Here is a 26,811-nt window from a genome sequence, read left to right as displayed (position 1 = left end):
ACTGCAGCAGAAGCTGATTAGACAATTAGCATAACGTGACAGCTCACTAACACAAGGTGTGAGGGACACCAAATCCACTGTCATTACTTCATAAAAGTCACCAAAACCAAATTACCTCAGGAAGTGTGCTGAAGAGCGTGAGACCTCGCCCAATCCTCCTTCACAGACTGTGGCGTCAAACCTGGAGCGGTCTCTGCGTCCGTGATGGTGAGATTGTTCTCCTGACGTCGATCTCACACGTCTGCTCACAAGGTCGAGTCTCTGGCAATCACACACTGTGCATTCAAGGTTTAAATGCAGCAATCTCTGATCAAGACAAAATACACCATACACCATGATGACCTGCACGTGAAAACAAGCCTCAGGTGTTCAGGGTGAGGTCCTGATGCTCAGCCACTCAGTCCTGAATGCATACCACCTGGTGGGAGAAACAGAAAACAAAAACCAAGCCAGCCAAACACCCCAGCCCACAACACTATTTAAAAGTGGAAAAAAGAATCAAATCTGTGAAGGTGAAGTTAAAAATCTGAAGGTAATATTATTATTTGTTCAGGTTATAAGAATATTTTGCATTTATCGTCCATCAACTCTGTAAACAAATCCAAAGTTTTTTCATCCATGTAGGGGTATCGAATGATGATCCACCTGACCCAGACTATGTTCCTCACCTGAGGATGGGCTACGACCAGGAACAGGCACTGGGAAGTAAGAAGAGAACAAGAAGCGTCCGTGTAAAAGTCAGAAGTAGGTCAGGTGATGGTGTGTACTTAACTTAACCAACTTCACGTCACTTTTCCTGTTTCTTTTCAAGAGGTGTTTGAATTCAGATATCAGATTCAGAATAGCCTTTATTCACCAAGTATCTACAAGAATACAAGGAAATTGACTGAACTGTACTCTCTCTGTACAAGCATGTATCAATACACTAAACACTGAATAATTCACAGTAAAAATGTGGAAATAAAATAAACCAAACGGAGATGGAGATGCACAGGACAGACTGGATGATGAATGTGTAGAAGATGATGAGCAGTTCCTGGGACATGTTGAACTCTCTGAGCTATCTGAGGAAGTACATCCTTAGCTGAGGCTTTTTCCTCATGGAGTCTATGAGGGAGGTCCAATTCAGATCCCAGGAGATGGTTGATCCCAGGTACCAGAATGTGTCCACAGTAGGCACAGTGCTGTTGAGGATGGGGGGGTTCCTCCTGAAGTCCACTATCATCTCCACAGTCTTGAGCGGGTTTGTAAATTTGAGTTCAACATCCAAAATTTGTAAGAGCTCTTTATGTTAAAGAGAGGCAAGTGGACATAACTAAATGAGGCTGCAATGTTTGTAGGAGCAGTGGGCAGCCACAGTCCAGCGCCCGGGGACCAACTCCAGATGTAGAGACGCGATCTTGGTGCAGCTCCTGCAGTAAATAATGATACTCTCTGTATTGGGAGCTTTTCACAACTCGCTCCGTGTGATCAAGGTCCGTCATGATGACTTGACTGACAACCGGAGCCGGCGAGCGGAATGGACGCTCCTCCTATTTGATGACGCACCGGGGCGAATTTTCGCAGCGAAAGTCCACCCAAGCAGAGCAACACACCGGGCGAAGGAGACGCGTCCGTTGCCACGCGACCCCCGCAAATTTGTAGCGTCTGATCGCGCCCGGTGTGAACGCAGCATAACAGTTAGAAGGTTTTTACAAATTTTACAAGAATTTCTTAACAAACAGAAGAAACAGAAAACAGAAAGGAAAAAAAGCAGAAGATCAACAAAAATATTTCTTAATTGAAATTAAAAAGCAGTCCATTTTGAATCTTAGTGTGTCCAGTTCCACAACACATGGGGCTTCCAACACAAGTAGGGCCTCCAGTCATTGGTGCAACAGGCAGGGAATCCTGAGGTCAGCCTGGCACCCTGGGGTGCCAGGCCAGCATCTATTGAAGGTCTCAGCAGTGCCATCAGTGGGTCTTTCTAAGCGGCAGAGTCCATTCCAAACGCAGACTGCAGTGTGCTGCATCAGCTTCAGGCATGACATCTTGCAGTCAGTCTGGCACCCTGCGGTCTGTAGCTGTCAATCCTGCAATGCTATCTGCACCTCAGACAGAGAGAACACAAGCAGAATCAGTCAGCCAGAAAACAACCCTTAAGGTAAAATTCATCAGCATTCAATCAACAGGAAAGCAGAGAAAATACTAATCTGATCACTGGCTGCTAGCCCTAATCTTTGATGACCTACACAAAAATGTATGGTCGCTACGCCAGTATGGGTAGGGGTCAAAGAAAAATTACAGATGAGTTAAAATTAGTTAAAAAAGATTAGTTAAAAAAGAAACCAGCACCCATCGGGGAGGTGGAGTTCCGGATCAACCCGACAGCTAACGAGTCCCGGATGTAGGTCTCCATTGATTCGTGTTCCGGACGTGAGAGGTTGTACAGCCTGCTGGACGGGTACTCAGCGCCCGGTATCAAATCAATGGCACAATCGTACGGATGGTGTGGGGGCAGCGTGAGTGCCAGATCCTTGCTGAAGACGTCAGCAAGGTCATGGTACTCGGCTGGCACCGCCGCCAGATTGGGGGGGACTAAAACCTCCTCCTTAGCTGTCACACCGGGTGGAACCGAGGATCCTAAACACTCCCGGTGGCAGGTTTCGCTCCACTGAACCACAACCCCAGACGGCCAATCAATCCGGGGATTGTGTTTTAACACCCATGGAAAACCCAAAATCACTCTGGAGGTAGAAGGTGTTACATAAAACACAATCTCCTCCCTGTGATTCCCAGATACAACCAAAGTCACGGGCTGTGTCTGGTGTGTGATTAGTGGAAGAAGGGTGCCATCTAGTGCCCGCACCGACAATGGTGACAGTAAGGCCACTAGAGGGAGCCCAACCTCCTTTGCCCATCTGCTTTCCAGCAGATTCCCCTCCGACCCCGTGTCCACCAGTGCTGGGGCGTGAAGGGTTAGATCCCCACTCAGGATTGTGACTGGGATACGTGCAGATTTTCGGGGTCTCCCCGCGTGGGTATTGTGACCCACCCTTAGCCCTGTCTCTAAGGACGAGTGCTGCTGTTTTGACTGTTTGGGGCATTCTCTCTGTGTGTGCTCGGTTGAGCTGCAGAGAAAACACTCTCCACGGATCAGCCTCCTTTGTCTCTGATCTGATTGCTTTTTGGCTCTGCTCGTTTCCATAGCAACGTCAGCAGGGGGAGCACTCTGGATGAGTGACAGCTGTCACTCCCGGTCGCTCCAACGCCCTGTGCTTGAAGCCCGCACTTCAAGCAGGGCGCCATCTTGTGGTGGTGGGCCAGCAGTACCTCCTCTTCAGCGGCCCACACAACACATGACCTTTTATTGTGGCCAGCCTAAGGCACACCTGTGCAGTAATCATGCTGCAGCTTGATATGCCACACCTGTGAGGTAGATGGATTAACTTGGCAAAGGAGAAGTGCTCACTAGCATAGATTTAGACAGATTTGTGAACAACATTTGAGAGAAATGGGTCTTTTGTGTATATAGAAAATGTTTTAGATCTCTGAGTTCAGCTCGTGAAAAATGGAAGCAAAAACAAAAGTGTTCCATTTATATTTTTGTTCACTGTATGTATAATTTCTTTTCCCCTGCTCACTCTTCTGGGGTAGTGGTGTAATGGATCCTCCAGCAGAGGCCTGGGAGTTTGAGGGTCCTGCTCAGTGTCTTCACTGTTCCTAGGGCTGCACTCTTCTGGACAGAAACCTCAGATGTTGAACCTGGAATTGGCTGGAGCCATTTTTTTCCCATTTGGAGGTCACAGCCTCAAGAGCTACTATTACCACTGAGACCACCGTGGCCTTTATATTCCTTATCTTTTCTAGTTCTTCCTTCAGTCCCCAGTACTTCTCATCAGTCTTCTCATGCTCCTTCTTTCTGATGTTGCTGTCACTTTGCATTGCCACATCTACCACGACTACTCTTTTCTGTTGCTTGTCAGTCACTGATGTTTACATGGCCAGCATCCGTTTGTCGGTCTGGAATTTAAAGTCCCAAAGAACCTTAGCTCTGCGGTTCTTTGGTGGTGTTCCCCACAGGGACTTCGGTACTTCTGATCCGCATTTGGCAGAGATGTTTCCGTACACCTTCTTGGCTGCTTCGTTTTGTTTCTCAGTGTGCACTGTCCCAGCGTTCAGCTTGCTCCCTGACACTATGTGTTGGTGTAAAGGATTTTTTTTATGTTTTTGTATTTTTGAAAAACTAAATGAGAAAAGAATGGGGAAAATCACTTGAATTAACATGAGACAATGTGGTCCTTAAGTAGTTGGACAGGGTCAGTTTTCAAAATTTATATCTATACACTGTCAGTCAAATGTTTGCACACACTTTCCTACTCATTTGAATGGGAAAGTCTATAAATATCAGCACTTTTTTGTAAACCAGGTAACAGCGATACTGTGAGCTCTTACTCTCGCCGTGTGCACTCCCTCTTAACACACTGGCGGATCTAAGGGGCCATGGGGTTGGGGGGGTTAACCCCCTCCCCTCTTGAGCTGAGCCAAAAATTAAATGGCTATGTTACAACTTGCCGGCCAGAAGCTTCTTCTTCTTTGTCTTTCAGCTGTTCCCGTTAGGGGTCGCCACAGCAGATAAATCGTTTCCATCTCACCCTGCCCTCTGTATCTTCCTCTGTCACACCAACCACCTGCATGTCCCCCCTCAGCACATCCATAAACCTCCTCTTTGGTCTCCCTCTTCTCCTCCTGCCTGGTGGCTCCATCCTCAGCATCCTTCTCCTTATATACCCTGGGTCCCTCCTCTGCACATGTCCAAACCATCTCAGTCTCGCCTCTCTGACTTTGTCTCCAAACCGTCCCACCTGAGCTGTCCCTCTGATATGTTCATTCCTAATCTTGTCCATTCTCGTCACTCCCAAAGAGAATCTCAACATCTTCAGCTCTACCTCCTGTCTTTTTGTTAGTGCCACCATCTTTAAACCGGTACAACATAGCTGGTCTCACTACTATCTTGTAAACTTTCCCCTTCACTCTTGCTGATATTCTTCGGTCACAAATCACTCCTGTCACCTTTCTCCACCCACTCCACCCTGCCTGCACTCTCTTCTTCACCTCTTTACCACATTCTCCATTACTTTGAACAGTTGACCCCAAATATTTAAACTCATCTACTTTCACCACTTCTACTCCTTGTAACTGCACTATTCCACTGGGCTCCCTCTCATTCACACACATGTACTCAGTCTTGCTTCTACTGACTTTCATTCCCCTTCTCTCCAAAGCATATCTCCACCTCTCCAGACTAGACTCAACTTGCTCTCTACTCTCACTGCAGATCACAATGTCATCTGCAAACATCATAGTCCATGGGGACTTCTGTCTGATCTCATCCGTCAACCTGTCCATCACCACTGCAAACAAGAAAGGACTCAGAGCTGATCCTTGGTGTAATCCCACCTCCACCTTGAATGAGTCTGTCATTCCTACTGCGCATCTTACCGCTGTCACACTGTTCTTGTACATGTCCTGCACTACCCTAACATACGTCTCTGCCACTCCAGACTTCCTCATACAATTCCACAGCTCTTCTCTTGGCACCCTATCATAAGCTTTTTCTAAGTCCACAAACACACAATGTAACTCTTTCTGGCCTTCTCTATACTTCTCCAACAGTATTCTCAGAGCAAACATTGCATCTGTAGTGCTCTTTCTCTGCATGAAACCATATTGCTGCTCACAGATCTTCACCTGTTTTCTAAGTCTAGCTTTTACTACTCTTTCCCGTAACTTCATGCTGTGGTTGATCAACTTTATGCCTCTGTAGTTATTGCAGCTCTGCACATCACCCTTGTTCTTGAAAATAGGAACCAGCACACTTCGTCTCCACTCCTCAGGCATCCTCTCACTTTCCAAGATTTTATTAAACAATCTGGTTAGAAACTCTACTGCCGTCTCTCCTCGACATTTCCATGCCCCCACTGGAATGTCATCTGGACCAACTGCCTTTCCACTTTTCATCCTCTTCATAGCAGCCCTCACTTCTTCCTTACTAATCTCTTGTACTTCCTGACTTACTCTCACCACATCATCCAGCCTTTTCTCTTGCTCATTTTCTTCATTCATCAGCTCTTCAAAATATTCCCTCCACCCTCACTTGTCAGCACATTACCATGTGCATCTTTTACCACCCTAACCTGCTGCGCATCCTTTCCAGCTCTGTCCCTTTGTCTGGCCAATCGATACAAGTCCTTTTCTCCTTCCTTACTATTCAACTTCTTGTACAGCTTGCAATATGCCTTTTCCTTCGCTTTTGCCACTTCTGTTTTTGCCTTACGTCGCATCTCCTTGTACTCCTGTCTACTTTCTTCATCTCTCCGACTATCCCAAAACTTTTTCGCCAACCTCTTTCTCCTCATGCTTTCCTGGACCTCTTCATTCCACCACCAAGTCTCCTTGTCTTCCTTCCACTGTGCAGATGTCATACCCAGTATTGTCCTAGCTGTCTCCCTCACCACATCTGCAGTACTTTTCCAGTTGTCCAAAATTGCTTCCCCTCCAACCAGTGCTTCTCTCACCTGCTTGCTGAATTTCACACAACAGTCTTCCTCCTTCAGCTTCCACCATCTGATCCTTTGTTGAGCTCTCACTCTCTTCTTCACCTCTAAAGTCATCCTACAAACAACCATCCTATGCTGTCTAATGACACTCTCTCCTGCCACCACCTTATAGTCTCTGATTTCTTTTAGCTTGCATCTCCTATAAAGAATGTAGTCCACCTGTGTGCACCTTCCTCCACTTTTATATGTTACCCTGTGGTCCTCCCTTTTCTTAAAGTAGGTATTCACCACAGCCATTTCCATCCTTTTTGCAAAATCAACTATCATCTGTCCTTCCCCATTCCTATCCTTGATACCATATCTACCCATTACTTCCTCGTCACCTCTGTTCCCTTCACCAACATGCCTATTGGAGTCTGCTCCTATCACCACTCTTTCATGCTTGGGCACACTCTCCACCACCTCATCTAACACACTCCAGAAATCTTCTTTCTCCTTCATCTCACAACCTACCTGTGGGGCATATGCACTGATGATATTCATCATCACCCCTTCAATTTCCAACTTCACACTCATCACCCTGTCAGACACTCGCTGAACCTCCAACGCACTTTTAACATACTCTTCCTTTAAAATGACCCAAACACCATTTCTCTTCCTGTCCTCACCATGGTACAACACCGCCGATGCTCCTGCTGTTACTTCCCTTCCACTTGGTCTCTTGCACACACAATATATCTACCTTTCTCCTCTCCATCATATCAGCCAGCTCTCTCCCTTTACCAGTCATACTACCAACATTCAAAGTCCCCACTTTCATTTCCACCCTTCTAGTTTTCTTCTTCTCCCGCTGTTTGTGGAAACGTTCTCTGCCTCTTCTTCATTGTCTTCACCCAGAAGTAGCCTAATTTCCACCGGCACCCTGTTGGGCATCAGCACCGGTGGCAGACATTGTTAACCCGGGCCTCAGCCGATCCAGTATGGAAATTCGATTCTTAGTCTGCATAGTTGGGTTGGCTTGTTTTACGCCAGATGCCCTTTTGATGCAACCCTCCTCCTTTATCTGGGCTTGGGACCGGCACTCAGAATGTACTGGCTGCACACCCCATGTGACTGAGCCAGCCAAAACCTTAATATCTCCAAATAATGATGTGCTATTTCCAACTTTCTGCTTGCCTGCCTAGTTGTTAGTGTGGAACCTAGGGCTGCACAATATGACCTACAATTCATATCGCGGTATAAACTGAATCCCTTCATGGTAATGGTATATATCACAATATAAACTTAAGTGTAAAAAATACAATGTGTTTCTGAATGGGTCCCTTTGCAAATGTAAAATTCACACAGGTAAGGTCTAACCAGAGCAACGGTGGTAAGGAAAAACTCCCTCTGAAGAAGAAACCTCAAGAAGACCAGACTCAAAGGGGTGACCCTCTGCTTGGGCCATGCTAAAATATTAGCCAGAGAGAAGAAATAGTTTGAGAGAGGGGTCAAGGAGGCATTCTTTGTGGAACGTTTGAAACCCAGCCTTAACCGGGGAGGGGGTCTGAGACTCACTTTATCCCCTGTTTACAATGGGGTACTCAGGTCAAAGGAGTTTCAGTCTTTTGTTCATGGTAATGAGTCATTCACGTCATCAAGGGAGCCATCAGAAAGGCATCCATCCCATCATTAGAGGGACAGCTGTCCTGTCATTAGGTGTGCTAACTAGAGCACAATAGTTGCTAATTAGAGCTATTGTTTAGTCACTAGCCTATAGCAGTCTGCCTCTCAGTAGGAGGGGTCTGGTTAGCTTTAAAACTCCAGCTTTTGTTGGCTTCTGTTTTATTCTTCTCTACAAGAGTCAGAAGTCAGACTTCCAGAGCAAGAATTTTAGCTGAGGAAGCTTTTGCGATTTGAAGCGAAACGTCCTCGCATCAAGCAACCCAGTCCAGTCGAAGATTCAAGCTTCTCTACTATGGAAACCACCTGGACAACTGAGAGCCTACACAGAAACATTGATCAAAATAAATACAAATGACAACAAATTTTGAGATATACAAGATATAATGCAATTTTCAATTCAATTTATTTTTATTTATATAGCGCCAAATCACAACAGAGTTGCCTCAAGGCGCTTCACACAGGTAAGGTCTAACCAGAGCAACAGTGGTAAGGAAAAACTCCCTCTGAGGAAGAAACCTCAAGAAGACCAGGCTCAAAGGGGTGACCCTCTGCTTGGGCCATGCTACAAACATAAATTACAGAACAATTCATGGATGAATATCAAAGAAATGCTGTTGGTGCACAGGACAGGAGGGTCTCAGCCTTAAACAGAGAGAAAAAACAGAATCAGGCATCAGAAAGACAAGAAATGCTGTATAATTTGCTAGCATTAATCAACAAGAAAAAAAGAAGAAATACTAAGGTGATCGCCGGCCACTAGCCCTAAGCTTCACTGAAAGACCCAGAATTTAGGTAAAGTTGAGGCCATGGCACGCTCTGTTTACTAATAAAATGAATTAAAAGAGTAAAAAGCGTAAAACAAAACTGTACCAGTATGCTAGCCATATGAAAGGGAAAAGAAGTGCGTCTTAAGTCTGGACTTGAAAGTCTCCACAGAATCTGACTGTTTTATTGATGCAGGGAGATCATTCCACAGAACAGGGGCACAATAAGAGAAAGCTCTGTGACCCGCAGACTTCTTATTCACCCTAGAGACACAAAGTAGTCCTGCACCCTGAGAACGCAAAGCCCGGGCCGGTACGTAAGGTTTAATTAGGTCAGCTAGGTAGGGAGGTGCCAGTCCGTGAACAATTTTATAGACTAGTAGCAGAACTTTAAAATCTGATCTCACTGGGACAGGAAGCCAGTGAAGGGATGCCAAAATGAGTGTAATGTGGTCGAACTTTCTGCTTCGTGTCAAAAGTCTGGCTGCAGCATTTTGAACCAACTGGAGAGCCCTAATGCTGGATGTGGTAAACCAGAAAATAGAACATTGCAGTAGTCCAATCTAGAAGAGATAAACGCATGAATCAGGGTCTCAGCATCACCATAGACAAGATGGGACGAATCTTCGCTATATATCGCAGGTGGACGAAAGCAGTCCTCGTAATATTTCTAATGTGGAGGTCAAAGGACAACGTAGGATCAAAAATTACCCCAAGGTTCCTCACTTTGTCAGTATGACACACAAGCCTAGGCTGAGTGTTAACTGGTCAAATTGATGCCAATGTAATTTTGAAAACATTTATTGTGCAGATCTCAAAACTAGTGGTACAATTTGCTGTAGGTACATCTGCAAGCTTAGATTTTGTAAGTTTATGGTCAGCGGCTGAAGTTTCATCTCTTGAACACCAGATGGCAAACCCGCTCTGAATACATGAAGCGCTTTCAGGTCGGTCACTTCCTCATTTACAAAACTCAACACAAAGCCACCAAAACATTTTATAAAAATACTGAATTTTCTCATATTTGAAGTCAGTCTTGGTAAAATGACGTTACTAATGTTGTGTGGGCTGCTGAAGAGGAGGTACTGCTGGCCCACCACCACCAGAGGGCACCCTGCCTGGAGTGCGGGCTCCAGGCACCAGAGGGCGCTGCCGCCTCACAGGAGCAGCCGGGGTGACAGCTGACACTCATCACCTGTGACAGCTGTCACCACTCATCTGATCTGCATCGGTATATCAGCAAGACGTCATCTCCACCTCTTTGCCGAGATATCGTTCTACCTGAAAGGTAATATCCTCAGCCTGACTGCTTGATAGAAAGCCTTTTTGTTGTGATTTTTGTGAGTGATAACAGACTTTTTCTCCAACGAGAGGTGGAGGTAGCTTCCCTGCCGTGCAGATTGCTGGGTGCAGACGCACCCACGTTTAATTGTGTTTTTGTTCCTCGCCAGCAGTACCAGGTCCGACACGCGGAGGCAGTGGCCACCTGGGAGTTCGGGACTTGGCGGCTCCAGTATTCCCGGGGTCTGGTGGCGGAGGAAATCGTGTGGTTCCGGTTCTGCTTTGGACAGGCGTCTCCTATCTTCGAGCCTGCCCACACGACACCTTGTAATTTGACCTTTGATCTATTGTGTAATCTGTTGTGTTTGTTGTGCACGTTCGCAACAGTAAGTGTTGTTATTTGACCTATTCCATTGTCCGTTCATTTGCGCCCCCTGTTGTGGGTCCGTGTACTTACACTTTCCCAACAACTAAGCTGATTTAGTCTTTCTAATCCGACAATACTGTGACATCTGATGTCAGAAATGGAATAATTTTTTTTATGTATCATCCATCTCACCTTGTTAATAAAATTGTAGCAATTACCTGTTCCATATGGTCAAAATACATGCATGAATTGACAGATTGCAGGAAAACGCACCCTTAATTTCAAAATTTTCCTGGGGGGGGGGGCATGCCCCCCACACTCCCCTAGTCAAGTTCCCCTTCTAGGAAACTTAGATCTGCCTCTGTAATGAAATTGATTTATGTCAGAATCAGGATTCTTATCCTTAATAATTGAAAATCGATTCACAATGGTCAAAGTCCATTTTTAAAATGACGTCATCTGTGTTTTGTTTGTTTCTCCTCACTGCTGGTCAGCGTGTTGTTTCCTGCTGTCTGCATGAGGAACCTGGCTTGTCAACCCAGTAAATCCCTTTGACAGAGTCCCACCTGTGTCTGAGCTCTGCATTTGCATCCTTCCTTTTCTTGCCTCCAGACCTAATATGTTTGACAATAAATGGCTGCACCCAACCACTAACCACGAGTGGGGAAAAAAAAGTTTTTGTGTTATCATTCATGTTCTCTAAAAATTGCCAAAAAACTAAAAACTATGTAAACTTTTGAGCACAGCTGTATATATGTGTGTGTGTGTATGTATATATATATATATATATATATATATACGTATATACGTATATTCTCACACTCATTGGTCACCCTATTAGGTATACCTGCTCGATTGCTTAACACAAATAGCTAATCAGCCAATCACATGGCAGCAAATCAATGCATTTAGGCATCTTGCTGTGACAAGGACGATTTGCTTAAGTTCAAACTGGCCATCAGAATGGGAAAGAAAGGGGGTTTAAGTGACTTTGAAGGAGGTATGGTTGTTGGTGCCAGACAGGCTGATCTACCGGGATTTTAACGCACAGCCATCTCTAGAGTTTACAGGCAATAGTCCAAAAAAGAGAAGATATCCAGTGAGCAGCAGTTGTGTGGATGAAAATGCCTTGTTGATGTCAGAGGAGAATGGGCAGACTGGTTGAATGGGCGACTACGTGATGCCATCACGTTAATATGGACCAACCTCTCACCTATGCCACAAAGAATTAAGGCAGCTCTGAAGGCAAAAAGGGGGTCCATCTCAGTACTAGCAAACTATATTTGATGAATTGCTTTATTTTTCTACTTTTGAAACAATTTGAGATGAATAGGGGAAAATAACTTTCCCACCATAAGGTGGCACTCTAACACCGCTTGTGTGAAAACTGTGGCTTTCTCAGGTTGACAGATGTTGGTCAGGAACCTGCTTGTCATGTTTTGTATGAAAACCCACAGTGACCACATTTATAAGCGATACATAAAAATGTATGAGCTGAGCTGTGACGCAAGTTCCATATGGATGCAGTTTGTTGCGGTCTATTCTCATACCAGATACTCCATTACATATATTCTTTTTCTTGCACGTATGCATAGGCGTGCTGTTTTGTATCATTTCACATACATGATGTATTTGATCCTTTGCAAGATTAGCAAAGCTGCTTTTGCAGAAATCGACGTGCCTTTGTTTACCTTCAAATGTTTTTTTTTGTATATGCGACTTCACCTACAGGTTTCTGAGTCTGATGTCATATCCTGCAGGGCACTGGAAACACTTGGCCGACTTCCCAGCAGCATGGCCTCCTGGGGCTGATTCAGGCAGTGTTCTCACTCCGGAATTCTGGATGTCTGACAGGAAACAGACCCAACTCTCCACGGCCACTCTTCGGTCTCAGCTCATCCCCCCTTCACCAAAAACCTCTCCTGGGGCCTTTCTTTATGACTTCTCTCAGAGAAACTAACATAGAAATAGACATTCTTCACCACACCCTGGTTTTACCCTCCATCGGTCCCATGACAGAGCTGCGTTGCTTTCGCCTTTGGCAATGACAAAACTTTATTAGGTTAGAAACCACGATTAACAGCAGAGCGATATTTGCAAGCACAATTTCAGGTTTTCGTGTTGAAGCAGGTGGTTTTCTGGCCTTGTCAGAGCATGTTTGGATTAAATGCTTCATTTTGAGTACTTCTCAGATGTAGGCACAAGAGCGAGGCGTCTCAGGACCTGCAGATAATAAGATGCAGCTACAATTAAATGTTTGAGTATTTGCTGTTTGCAAGACAGTCACACAAAAACATTGTTTGGCAAGTCATTTATTTTATATATATATGTATATAAAAAAGAATGCAGTTAACAAAAAATGTTTATGTACCTCTATTAGTGTTTCGACTGTACCGATTTAACTGAGGCAGCGTGCTACTGGACCACAAAAACAACAACAAAAATAAGGCTATTGCACACAAGACATTTCATACGACCAAATACTGTACAGATACATACATACTTACAAACATACATAGTTATACATGTATAAAAATCATTTAGGCAAAGCAATGAAGTCATACATAGTGGTATAAAAGACCTGTTTCATTTTTTTTAAATGGGGAACGTAAATATCACTGAAGCTGCCAAGTGCTTTTCACTATTTTTACTTGGCCAATTAAATGTCAAAGTCAACTGAGGGAAAGCAAAGTTTTTAATGTGTGCGGGTGAAGGTTACGGAAAAACAGGACCTCTAACGGGTGACTGAGGTGGCCACTGTGTCGGAGGACAATGGGGGTGAAACTGACCTGGTGGGAGTTTCTTTGAAACCTTCCCCAGATTTCCTGGGGTGGGGTGAAAGGTTGATGGAATGTTGATCATATGGCCGGCAGTTCACCCCAGAACGTTCAAAACGTTGTTGATTGTGGCGCTGTTTGTTTAGGGCTTAACATTAAGAGTGGCCCATCCTGTAGGTCTCTCTCTCTCTCTCTCTCTCTGACTTGTCAATAATGTGGGAATTCAAAACGATGATCAATAATACTGTCGATAATGGAGCGCTTGCCCCGAAAACTTCATACGTACATTCAGCCAAATTCCCCAAGAGGAGGCCTCAAACAGAGACGTTAGGACTTCACTCCGTCATAGTCAGAGCTGATGGACAGCTGTCAGAGTGAAATTCACCAGTGCCAACTCACTTTCGGAAATGTTCTTTCCGATTAGGGCCTTCCTCAAAGGAAACTGTTAAGATAAGAGAAAGTCAACAGTGGAGGTGAGAGGGAGAAAGATTATGATCACAAATGAGGGAGGGGGTGTTAGCGATTGAGGATGGAGGTGTATTATTTCACACGTTAGCACTTATGAGTTAGAATTTCATGCATTAAATGTGAGCAGGTTATGTAAGTTTGTCGGAGTAATCAAATTGTAAAAGCGTGGTTATATAGGGAGTAATATAGGCCTGGTGTTTGTCAAGGGAGCAGTGATCATCGTTTGGTTTCTGTGGATTGTATTGCTGAGTGCAATCTCCTGGTTTCACAAAGAAAGGGAATTTCAGAACATCTACAAATTTACAAAGTGCAACTTTCTAAGGTTTGCATTGTTTCAGAGTTTAGGTGTTGCAAAAAACACAGTTGATTTTCAGTTAAATGTCTCTGTCTCTCATACTGGGATGAAGCAGTTGTTTCAAAAAATGATTCGCTGTTTCAAATGCTCAAACCCCCCCGAAACGAAACAGTTGCTTTTGAACATGAATCAGTGTTGTTACTTTAAATGAACCATTTCAGGAAATTATTCGCTGTTTCAAAACACTGAAAGACAACAAAAGAAGCAATTACTTCAGAAAATAACTTGAGCTCATCTGTGTGCTCATGGGTATGTTGGTCTTCACATCAGATGTACTCAGGTGCAGGTGCATTGCTATCATTAGGCAGCAGAAACGATGATACTGAGACCTGAACACAGAGTCTTCCTGCTTCTTAAGCAGTGCAATAATAAGACACAACTTACAGGCTGGGACCTGATACACATACAATCTGCTTGTACACATAATGAACTGAACTGAAAACAATAATTAAACAAAATAAAAGTAAACACAAATGTAAAATACCAGGGAGCTTTGGTGACTGCTCTCTGCTCACATGCTGTGATGTGTGACACACAGATACGTGAATTTACCCAGAGAACCTCTCGCTTGGCTATGTCATTGAAAAGCAGAACGCCATGTTCCACTGCCCTCCGGCTCTTAAAGATTATCACAGATGACACTCTGACTGATCCAAAAAAACATCCTTAATTAGTTAAATGACAGAATATAACCCCTTTATGCACTGTGCCCTACTTTGCGCTCAGGTTATGCGCTCTTGAAACAGCAACGTGGGGTAGAAGAAGCCCCAAATGGGCTTCTGCTTCGTACTTTCAGCATGTGCCATAGACTGTCAAGATAGGGCCCTTAGTGTATCAAAATGCTCAAAACACTATAACGGTGACATCAAGTGGACAAAATGAATTTTGGTCGTTGTTGTCCAGACAACAAAAGCCCCAGAACACTTTTAAGTTTTATATATATATATATATATATATATATATATATATATATATATATATAAAACTTACATTTCTGTTTTTTGGCTTTTGATAGTGGCTCATATGAGTGAAAATCAAAACAAAAACCAGTTGACCTGTGAATGAATATATGAAAGTAGTTTGCAACTCAGTAATAATTAATGAGAGTACCTATGAAAAGCACAAGTCTGAATATGTCACCATAAATTGAGTCGTCATCACAGCTGTGCCAGAGACCTCTGGCTATTTTTTTTTTTCTTTTAAATATCTTTGCCTGATCACAGCTTTGCTACCAGATATCATGCACATGCACGTCTCCTTTGTCCCTCTCATGCACACGCGCTCTTGATGCGTTTCAGCTGGTGTCACACGCAGGTTGTGCAGTCTTGCATGATGGGTGTAGTCTGGTGTTCGTGTTTGTTGGTGCAGTGCTCCAGAGAGCTGGAGCTCTTTAGCGGCATGAGGCATCGCTCAGCGGGCCGGCCGCTATGCAGCACCCCCCAGCAGCACAGCAGTCGCAGGAACTCCTTCCGCATGTCTTTGCTGCGCAGCGTGTAGATCACTGGATTAAGTGCTGAGTTCAGAGTGGCAAGCCGAAAAAAGATGTTTGCTTTGGCGAGGATGGGGCAGGACTGCTTCCTGCAGAACGTATCTAGTAGGAGGATGGTGAAAGCAGGCAGCCAACACATGATGAAGACACCCAGCACTATCGTGACTGTTTTTAAAAGGGAATACGCTTGCGAGTTGGTCGCCTCCTGGTGGCTGGAGCGCACAATCAAATAGATCCTCACGTAGAGGATGAGGATGGAGAGCAATATGAGGCTGAAGATGGTCACCACACAAAAGGATGTACCACTTGGAGTAGAGCGGCAACACCGCCGAGCACTCGGCGAGGCTGTTGATGCAGTTCCAGCCAATGATCGGGAGCCCCCCCAGCAGGATGGAGGTGACCCAGCAAGCCCCGATGAGAAGGAACATGCGGCACGTTTTGGTGGAGCCGTACACCTTGAACTTTAGTGATGGCAATGTAGCGCTCGATCGCTATCGCCAGCAAGCTGAAAACCGAAGCCGCCAGAGCGATGAACGCCGTCCCCTCACGGATGAACCACTGCACTGGCACCAGCTCAAGGTCTTCGACCCTGAGAAGAAGATGTTGGCAATGTAGGCGGAGCCCGCCAGCAGGTCGGAAACGCCAGGTTGCCGATGAAGAAGAACATGGCAGAGTGAAACTTCTTGTTCGGCACACGGCGAGGAGGACGAGGAGATTCTCCAGGATGATGATGCTGCAGAGGACCACGATGACCACGTTGAGGACGGTGAGCCCCTGTTTCCTGGAAATGCGTTCCTCCAGCTCCTGGTTGGTCATGTCCTTTGCAATGGCATAGTAGTACTGGATCAGACTCCTGTTGTAGTACTGGGAATACTTGCTCTTCATGGCGACAGCGTGGCAGAGCACGTTGGCTTACGGCAAAGATTCATTCACACAGCAGGGTTGAGCAGACCTTCTTCACTGATAATCATCGCCTCTTAAAGGAGGGTCCAGACCGAGCAGGAGACTGGCTGCCCCGCGGTCACGTCTCAGGGGCTGTATGTGGGTCACCTACACACATACACACACACACACACACACACACACACAACACACACACACACACACACACACACACACACACACACACACCACACACACACAAAGAAATGACAGTCGATTGATTAATGAATAATGCAGCAACATGCTCCAAGTATCAATGCACTGAATTATTTCTCCATTTGAACAACCGCACTTGTCGGGTTTCCCAGCTCCGTCTCACACTTTTCTTTCATGCCCCATCACAAAAGCGCCCCATTTTTCTGACAATTGTTTTGTTATTTTGCTATTTAGAATCTTCCGTTTCTCCTAACTCTAACCATAACCACACCCCCCAGACCCCCGTCACGCCACAGTAATTAATGCATGCCTCCGTAACGAAAAGCGCTGCATTTTCGTCTCCCCAACATGAGACCCTAGCTTAATGTACTTTTTCGTAATTCTGCCACGAACTACCATGAGACTGGGATGGGCTTCCATCACCTTCCAAATAGCGCAAATTAAAATAGCGAATTCAAAATATGGTATTTTTTCAAAAAAAAAAAAAAAAAGAAGAAGAAAGAGAAAACACTGTTAAATATCACCCAAAGTTTTTTGCTCCCATGATGTGTTTTTTCCTGGCAATTAAAAAAAAAGCCTTATTTCTAAAAACAGTAATGAAAATGTTTTAAGTCATGTGACAGAAAGCGTCACATGACATTCTACAATACAGGAAGCAGCACGTGTGGGTGGAGTCAAAGACAGAGAGCTTGTTAAATTATGTAAAAGATGACGTTATAGCAATATGGGGTTTTAAAAAAACAAAACAACAAAATGGAAATACTTAGCAGGACTTCCTGTTCTGTTGACGTAAAAGATGACGTTATAGCAATATAGCATAAAAAAAAAACGAAATGGAAATAATTAGCAGAACTTCTGTTCTGTCAATGTAAAAGAGTGACGTTCTAGCAATATGGGGTTTAAAAAACAAACAACAAAATGGACATAATTAGCGGACTTCCTGTTCCGTCGATGTAAAACATGACGTTATAGCAATATAGCATTTAAAAAAAACAATGAAATGGAAATAATTAGCAGAACTTCCTGTTTCTGTCAATGTAGAAGATGACGTTATAGCAATATGGGGTTTAAAAAAACAAAACAACAAAATGGAAATAATTAGCAGGACTTCCTGTTCCGTTGACGTAAAAGATGACGTTACAGCAATATAGCATTTAAAAAAAACAACACAAAATGGAAATAATTAGCGGAACTTCCATGTTCCGTCAATGAAAAGATGACGTTATAGCAATATGGGATTTTAAAAAACCAAAAATGAAATGGAAATAATTAGGGAACTTCCTGTTATATCGATGTAAAAGATGACGTTATAGCAACATAGCATTTTAAAAAAAAAACAATGAAATGGAAATAATTAGCAGAACTTCCTGTTCTGTCAATGTAAAAGATGACGTTATAATAATATGGGATTTTAAAAAACCAAACAATGAATGGAAATAATTGCAGGACTTCCTGTTCTGTCGATGTAAAAGATGACGTTATAGCAATATAGCATTTAAAAAAAAAAACACGAAATGGAAATAATTAGCGGAACTTCTGTTCCATCGATGTAAAGATGACATTATAGCAATATAGCATTAAAAAAAAAACAACGAAATGGAAATAATTTGCAGAACTTCCTGTTCTGTCGATGTAAAGATGACATTATAGCAATATAGCATTTAAAAAACCAAAACAATGAAATGGAAATAATTAGCGTAACTTCCTGTTCCATCGATGTAAAAGATGACATTATAACAATATGCATTAAAAAAAACAACGAAATGGAAATAATTAGCGGGACTTCCTGTTCCGTCGATGTAAAAGATGATGTTATAGCAATATAGTATTTAAAAAAACAACGAAATGGAAATAATTAGCAGAACTTCCTGTTCCATCGATGTAAAAGATGCCGTTATAGCAATATGGGATTTAAAAAAACCAAAACAAAATGGAAATAATTAGCGGAACTTCCTGTTCCGTCAATGTAAAAGATGACGTTATAGCAATATGGGATTTTAAAAACCAAAACAACAAAATGGAAATAATTAGCGGAACTTCCTGTTCCGTCAATGTAAAAGATGACGTTATAGCAATATGGGATTTAAAAAAAACCAAAACAATGAAATGGAAATAATTAGCGTAACTTCCTGTTCCATCGATGTAAAAGATGACATTTAGCAATATAGCATTAAAAAAAAAACAACGAAATGGAAATAATTTGCAGAACTTCCTGTTCTGTCGATGTAAAATCAATCAATCATTTTTTTATATAGCGCCAAATCACAACAAACAGTTGCCCCAAGGCACTTTATATTGTAAGGCAAGGCCATACAATAATATGTAAAACCCAACGGTCAAAAAAAGATGACGTTATAGCAATATAGCATTTAAAAAAACCAAAACAATGAAATGGAAATAATTAGCGTAACTTCCTGTTCCATCGATGTAAAAGATGACATTATAACAATATAGCAAAAAAAAAACAACGAAATGGAAATAATTAGCAGAACTTCCTGTTCTGTCGATGTAAAAGATGACATTATAACAATATGAGATTTAAAAAAAAAAACAAAACAACGAAATGGAAATAATTAGCGGGACTTCCTGTTCCGTCGATGTAAAAGATGATGTTATAGCAATATAGTATTTAAAAAAACAACAAAATGGAAATAATTAGCAGAACTTCCTGTTCCATCGATGTAAAAGATGACATTATAGCAATATGGGATTTTAAAAAACCAAACAACAAAATGGAAATAATTAGCGGAACTTCCTGTTCCGTCAATGTAAAAGATGACGTTATAGCAATATGGGATTTTAAAAAACCAAAACACCGAAATGGAAATAATTAGCGGAACGTCCTGTTCCGTCAATGTAAAAGATGACGTTATAGCAATATGGGATTTTAAAAAACCAAAACAACAAAATGGAAATAATTAGTGGGACTTCCTGTTCTGTCACTGTTTACTGGATTCACAGTTCTTGCAAAAGACTTGCTGCATTGACAGTTACCACCGGAACACAGAAGCAGCAGTCACATTTCATCGGTTATTGAACAACGGAGTCATTTCGCTATTCTGCTCTGTTGACATTCTGAAAATATCACATCAGCATCACACTTTGTACTCTGAACACCTGGATCTGGGAGGTGATGGTCTAGTGATTAAGCATTGGGCTTGAGACCAGTGGATCCTTGGTTCAAATCCCAGCCTGTGTTGTGTGGGCCGCTGAAGAGGAGGTACTGCTGGCCCACCACCACCAGAGGGCACCCTGCCTGGAGTGCGGGCTCCGGCACCAGAGGCGCTGCCATCTCACAGGGAGCGGGGTGACAGCTGTCACCTACGACAACTGTTACCAATCATCTGATCCGCAGCGGTATATCTGCAAGACGTCATCTCCACTTCTCTGCCGAGATATCGCTCTACCAAGGAGGTACCGATCTCAGCTGACTGTTGATTCTCTGACAGGAATATCTATTGCTTGTGTGTGTTGGACAGCAGATATTCTGTTTCTTTTTTCGACGAGAGGTGGAGGTGGCATTCCCACCATACGTGTTGCTGGGTGCACACGCACCCACATCTAACGTTTTTGTTCCTCGCCAGCAGTCCCAGATCCGACAAGCGGAGGCAGTGGCCACCTGGGTGTTCAGGACTTGGCGGCTCAAGTATTCCGGGGTTCGGTGGCGGAGGAAATCGTGTGGTTCCGGTTCTGCTTTGGAGGACGTCTCTTATCTTCCTTCACTCTTGCTGATATTCTTCGGTCACAAATCACTCCTGTCCTTTCTCCACCCACTCCACCTGCCTGCACTCTCTTCTTCACCTCTTTACCACATTCTCCATTACTTTGAACAGTTGACCCCAAATATTTAAACTCATCTACTTTCACCATTCTACTCCTTGTAACTGCACTATTCCACTGGGCTCCCTCTCATTCACACACATGTACTCAGTCTTGCTTCTACTGACTTTCATTCCCCTTCTCTCCAAAGCATATCTCCACCTCTCCAGACTAGACTCAACTTGCTCTCTACTCTCACTGCAGATCACAATGTCATCTGCAAACATCATAGTCCATGGGGACTTCTGTCTGATCTCATCCGTCAACCTGTCCATCACCACTGCAAACAAGAAAGGACTCAGAGCTGATCCTTGGTGTAATCCCACCTCCACCTTGAATGAGTCTGTCATTCCTACTGCGATCTTACCGCTGTCACACTGTTCTTGTACATGTCCTGCACTACCCTAACATACGTCTCTGCCACTCCAGACTTCCTCATACAATTCCACAGCTCTTCTCTTGGCACCCTATCATAAGCTTTTTCTAAGTCCACAAACACACAATGTAACTCTTTCTGGCCTTCTCTATACTTCTCCAACAGTATTCTCAGAGCAAACATTGCATCTGTAGTGCTCTTTCTCTGCATGAAACCATTGCTGCTCACAGATCTTCACCTGTTTTCTAAGTCTAGCTTTTACTACTCTTTCCCGTAACTTCATGCTGTGGTTGATCAACTTTATGCCTCTGTAGTTATTGCAGCTCTGCACATCACCCTTGTTCTTGAAAATAGGAACCAGCACACTTCGTCTCCACTCCTCAGGCATCCTCTCACTTTCCAAGATTTTATTAAACAATCTGGTTAGAAACTCTACTGCCGTCTCTCCTCGACATTTCCATGCCCCCACTGGAATGTCATCTGGACCAACTGTCCACTTTTCATCCTCTTCATAGCAGCCCTCACTTCTTCCTTACTAATCTCTTGTACTTCCTGACTTACTCACCACATCATCCAGCCTTTTCTCTTGCTCATTTTTCTTCATTCATCACTCTTCAAAATATCCCTCCACCCTCACTTGTCAGCACATTCCCTGTGCATCTTTTACCACCCCTAACCTGCTGCGCATCCTTTCCAGCTCTGTCCCTTTGTCTGGCCAATCGATACAAGTCCTTTTCTCCTTCCTTACTATTCAACTTCTTGTACAGCTTGCATATGCCTTTTCCTTCGCTTTTGCCACTTCTGTTTTTGCCTTACGTCGCATCTCCTTGTACTCCTGTCTACTTTCTTCATCTCTCCGACTATCCCAAAACTTTTTCGCAACCTCTTTCTCCTCATGCTTTCCTGGACCTCTTCATTCCACCACCAAGTCTCCTTGTCTTCCTTCCCACTGTGCAGATGTCATACCCAGTATTGTCCTAGCTGTCTCCCTCACCACATCTGCAGTACTTTTCCAGTGTCCAAAATTGCTTCCCCTCCAACCAGTGCTTCTCTCACCTGCTTGCTGAATTTCACACAACAGTCTTCCTCCTTCAGCTTCCACCATCTGATCCTTTGTTGAGCTCTCACTCTCTTCTTCACCTCTAAAGTCATCCTACAAACAACCATCCTATGCTGTCTAATGACACTCTCTCCTGCCACCACCTTTAGTCTCTGATTTCTTTTAGCTTGCATCTCCTATAAGAATGTAGTCCACCTGTGTGCACCTTCCTCCCACTTTTATATGTTACCCTGTGGTCCTCCCTTTTCTTAAAGTAGGTATTCACCACAGCCATTTCCATCCTTTTTGCAAAATCAACTATCATCTGTCCTTCCCCATTCCTATCCTTGATACCATATCTACCCATTACTCCTCGTCACCTCTGTTCCCTTCACCAACATGCCTATTGGAGTCTGCTCCTATCACCACTCTTTCATGCTTGGGCACACTCTCCACCACCTCATCTAACACACTCCAGAAATCTTCTTTCTCCTTCATCTCACAACCTACCTGTGGGGCATATGCACTGATGATATTCATCATCACCCCTTCAATTTCCAACTTCACACTCATCACCCTGTCAGACACTCGCTGAACCTCCAACGCACTTTTAACATACTCTTCCTTTAAAATGACCCAAACACCCATTCTCTTCCTGTCCTCACCATGGTACAACACCGCCGATGCTCTGCTGTTACTTCCCTTCCACTTGGTCTCTTGCACACACAATATATCTACCTTTCTCCTCTCCATCATATCAGCCAGCTCTCTCCCTTTACCAGTCATACTACCAACATTCAAAGTCCCCACTTTCATTTCCACCCTTCTAGTTTTCTTCTTCTCCCCGCTGTTTGTGGAAACGTTCTCTGCCTCTTCTTCATTGTCTTCACCCAGAAGTAGCCTAATTTCCACCGGCACCCTGTTGGGGCATCAGCACCGGTGGCAGACATTGTTAACCCGGGCCTCAGCCGATCCAGTATGGAAATTCGATTCTTAGTCTGCATAGTTGGGTTGGCTTGTTTTACGCCAGATGCCCTTTTGATGCAACCCTCCTCCTTTATCTGGGCTTGGGACCGGCACTCAGAATGTACTGGCTGCACACCCCATGTGACTGAGCCAGCCAAAACCTTAATATCTCCAAATATGATGTGCTATTTCCAACTTTCTGCTTGCCTGCCTAGTTGTTAGTGTGGAACCTAGGGCTGCACAATATGACCTACAATTCATATCGCGGTATAAACTGAATCCCTTCATGGTAATGGTATATATCACAATATAAACTTAAGTGTAAAAATACAATGTGTTTCTGAATGGGTCCTTTGCAAATGTAAAATTCACACAGGTAAGGTCTAACCAGAGCAACGGTGGTAAGAAAAAACTCCCTCTGAAGAAGAAACCTCAAGAAGACCAGACTCAAAGGGGGACCCTCTGCTTGGGCCATGCTAAAATATTAGCCAGAGAGAAGAAATAGTTTGAGAGAGGGGTCAAGGAGGCATTCTTTGTGGAACGTTTGAAACCCAGCCTTAACCGGGGAGGGGGTCTGAGACTCACTTTATCCCCTGTTTACAATGGGTACTCAGGTCAAAGGAGTTTCAGTCTTTTGTTCATGGTAATGAGTCATTCACGTCATCAAGGGAGCCATCAGAAAGGCATCCATCCCATCATTAGAGGGACAGCTGTCCTGTCATTAGGTGTGCTAACTAGAGCACAATAGTTGCTAATTAGAGCTATTGTTTAGTCACTAGCCTATAGCAGTCTGCCTCTCAGTAGGAGGGGGTCTGGTTAGCTTTAAAACTCCAGCTTTTGTTGGCTTCTGTTTTATTCTTCTCTACAAGAGTCAGAAGTCAGACTTCCAGAGCAAGAATTTTAGCTGAGGAAGCTTTTGCGATTTGAAGCGAAAACGTCCTCGCATCAAGCAACCCAGTCCAGTCGAAGATTCAAGCTTCTCTACTATGGAAACCACCTGGACAACTGAGAGCCTACACAGAACATTGATCAAAATAAATACAAATGACAAACAAATTTTGAGATATACAAGATATAATGCAATTTTCAATTCAATTTATTTTATTTATATAGCGCCAAATCACAACAGAGTTGCCTCAAGGCGCTTCACACAGGTAAGGTCTAACCAGAGCAACAGTGGTAAGGAAAAACTCCCTCTGAGGAAGAAACCTCAAGAAGACCAGCTCAAAGGGGTGACCCTCTGCTTGGGCCATGCTACAAACATAAATTACAGAACAATTCATGGATGAATATCAAAGAAATGCTGTTGGTGCACAGGACAGGAGGGTCTCAGCCTTAAACAGAGAGAAAAAACAGAATCAGGCATCAGAAAGACAAGAAATGCTGTATAATTTGCTAGCATTAATCAACAAGAAAAAAAGAAGAAATACTAAGGTGATCGCCGGCCACTAGCCCTAAGCTTCACTGAAAGACCCAGAATTTAGGTAAAGTTGAGGCCATGGCACGCTCTGTTTACTAATAAAATGAATTAAAAGAGTAAAAAGCGTAAAACAAAACTGTACCAGTATGCTAGCCATATGAAAGGGAAAAGAAGTGCGTCTTAAGTCTGGACTTGAAAGTCTCCACAGAATCTGACTGTTTTATTGATGCAGGGAGATCATTCCACAGAACAGGGGCACAATAGAGAAAGCTCTGTGACCCGCAGACTTCTTATTCACCCTAGAGACACAAAGTAGTCCTGCACCCTGAGAACGCAAAGCCCGGGCCGGTACGTAAGGTTTAATTAGGTCAGCTAGGTAGGGAGGTGCCAGTCCGTGAACAATTTTATAGACTAGTAGCAGAACTTTAAAATCTGATCTCACTGGGACAGGAAGCCAGTGAAGGGATGCCAAAATGAGTGTAATGTGGTCGAACTTTCTGCTTCGTGTCAAAAGTCTGGCTGCAGCATTTTGAACCAACTGGAGAGCCCTAATGCTGGATGTGGTAAACCAGAAAATAGAACATTGCAGTAGTCCAATCTAGAAGAGATAAACGCATGAATCAGGGTCTCAGCATCACCATAGACAAGATGGGACGAATCTTCGCTATATATCGCAGGTGGACGAAAGCAGTCCTCGTAATATTTCTAATGTGGAGGTCAAAGGACAACGTAGGATCAAAAATTACCCCAAGGTTCCTCACTTTGTCAGTATGACACACAAGCCTAGGCTGAGTGTTAACTGGTCAAATTGATGCCAATGTAATTTTGAAAACATTTATTGTGCAGATCTCAAAACTAGTGGTACAATTTGCTGTAGGTACATCTGCAAGCTTAGATTTTGTAAGTTTATGGTCAGCGGCTGAAGTTTCATCTCTTGAACACCAGATGGCAAACCCGCTCTGAATACATGAAGCGCTTTCAGGTCGGTCACTTCCTCATTTACAAAACTCAACACAAAGCCACCAAAACATTTTATAAAAAATACTGAATTTTCTCATATTTGAAGTCAGTCTTGGTAAAATGACGTTACTAATGTTGTGTGGGCTGCTGAAGAGGAGGTACTGCTGGCCCACCACCACCAGAGGGCACCCTGCCTGGAGTGCGGGCTCCAGGCACCAGAGGGCGCTGCCGCCTCACAGGAGCAGCCGGGGTGACAGCTGACACTCATCACCTGTGACAGCTGTCACCACTCATCTGATCTGCATCGGTATATCAGCAAGACGTCATCTCCACCTCTTTGCCGAGATATCGTTCTACCTGAAAGGTAATATCCTCAGCCTGACTGCTTGATAGAAAGCCTTTTTGTTGTGATTTTTGTGAGTGATAACAGACTTTTTCTCCAACGAGAGGTGGAGGTAGCTTCCCTGCCGTGCAGATTGCTGGGTGCAGACGCACCCACGTTTAATTGTGTTTTTGTTCCTCGCCAGCAGTACCAGGTCCGACACGCGGAGGCAGTGGCCACCTGGGAGTTCGGGACTTGGCGGCTCCAGTATTCCCGGGGTCTGGTGGCGGAGGAAATCGTGTGGTTCCGGTTCTGCTTTGGACAGGCGTCTCCTATCTTCGAGCCTGCCCACACGACACCTTGTAATTTGACCTTTGATCTATTGTGTAATCTGTTGTGTTTGTTGTGCACGTTCGCAACAGTAAAGTGTTGTTATTTGACCTATTCCATTGTCCGTTCATTTGCGCCCCCTGTTGTGGGTCCGTGTACTTACACTTTCCCAACAACTAAGCTGATTTAGTCTTTCTAATCCGACAATACTGTGACATCTGATGTCAGAAATGGAATAATTTTTTTTATGTATCATCCATCTCACCTTGTTAATAAAATTGTAGCAATTACCTGTTCCATATGGTCAAAATACATGCATGAATTGACAGATTGCAGGAAAACGCACCCTTAATTTCAAAATTTTCCTGGGGGGGGGGGCATGCCCCCCACACTCCCCTAGTCAAGTTCCCCTTCTAGGAAACTTAGATCTGCCTCTGTAATGAAATTGATTTATGTCAGAATCAGGATTCTTATCCTTAATAATTGAAAATCGATTCACAATGGTCAAAAGTCCATTTTTAAAATGACGTCATCTGTGTTTTGTTTGTTTCTCCTCACTGCTGGTCAGCGTGTTGTTTCCTGCTGTCTGCATGAGGAACCTGGCTTGTCAACCCAGTAAATCCCTTTGACAGAGTCCCACCTGTGTCTGAGCTCTGCATTTGCATCCTTCCTTTTCTTGCCTCCAGACCTAATATGTTTGACAATAAATGGCTGCACCCAACCACTAACCACGAGTGGGAAAAAAAAGTTTTTGTGTTATCATTCATGTTCTCTAA

General features: G+C 43.8%; 1 protein-coding gene and 2 long non-coding RNA genes across 3 annotated transcripts; 1 reads left to right on the top strand and 2 right to left on the bottom strand.

Moving 5' to 3' along the window:
* The first annotated feature begins 1,817 nt into the window (after nucleotides 1–1,817).
* LOC117528358 lies at nucleotides 1,818–21,323 on the top strand. The gene is made up of 3 exons (XR_004565744.1): nucleotides 1,818–1,960; nucleotides 9,625–9,629; nucleotides 21,313–21,323. It is a non-coding gene; the product is annotated as an uncharacterized LOC117528358 (long non-coding RNA).
* LOC117528357 lies at nucleotides 1,960–9,009 on the bottom strand. The gene is made up of 4 exons (XR_004565743.1): nucleotides 8,986–9,009; nucleotides 4,414–4,420; nucleotides 4,027–4,033; nucleotides 1,960–2,217 (listed from the first exon to the last, which is right to left on the bottom strand). It is a non-coding gene; the product is annotated as an uncharacterized LOC117528357 (long non-coding RNA).
* LOC117528356 (sphingosine 1-phosphate receptor 2-like) lies at nucleotides 15,405–25,838 on the bottom strand. The gene is given in 8 exon segments (XM_034190988.1): nucleotides 15,405–15,994; nucleotides 15,996–16,163; nucleotides 16,165–16,283; nucleotides 16,286–16,342; nucleotides 16,345–16,395; nucleotides 16,398–16,755; nucleotides 22,497–22,501; nucleotides 25,828–25,838. Coding segments are annotated over 6 exon segments (1,062 nt in total). The 5' UTR covers nucleotides 16,591–16,755; nucleotides 22,497–22,501; nucleotides 25,828–25,838; the 3' UTR covers nucleotides 15,405–15,520.
* Nucleotides 25,839–26,811: the final 973 nt, after the last annotated feature.

Source organism: Thalassophryne amazonica, chromosome 16 (assembly GCF_902500255.1).
Source record: "Thalassophryne amazonica chromosome 16, fThaAma1.1, whole genome shotgun sequence".
Lineage (NCBI taxonomy): Eukaryota > Metazoa > Chordata > Actinopteri > Batrachoidiformes > Batrachoididae > Thalassophryne > Thalassophryne amazonica.
This window is presented reverse-complemented; position numbering and strand designations above follow the sequence as displayed.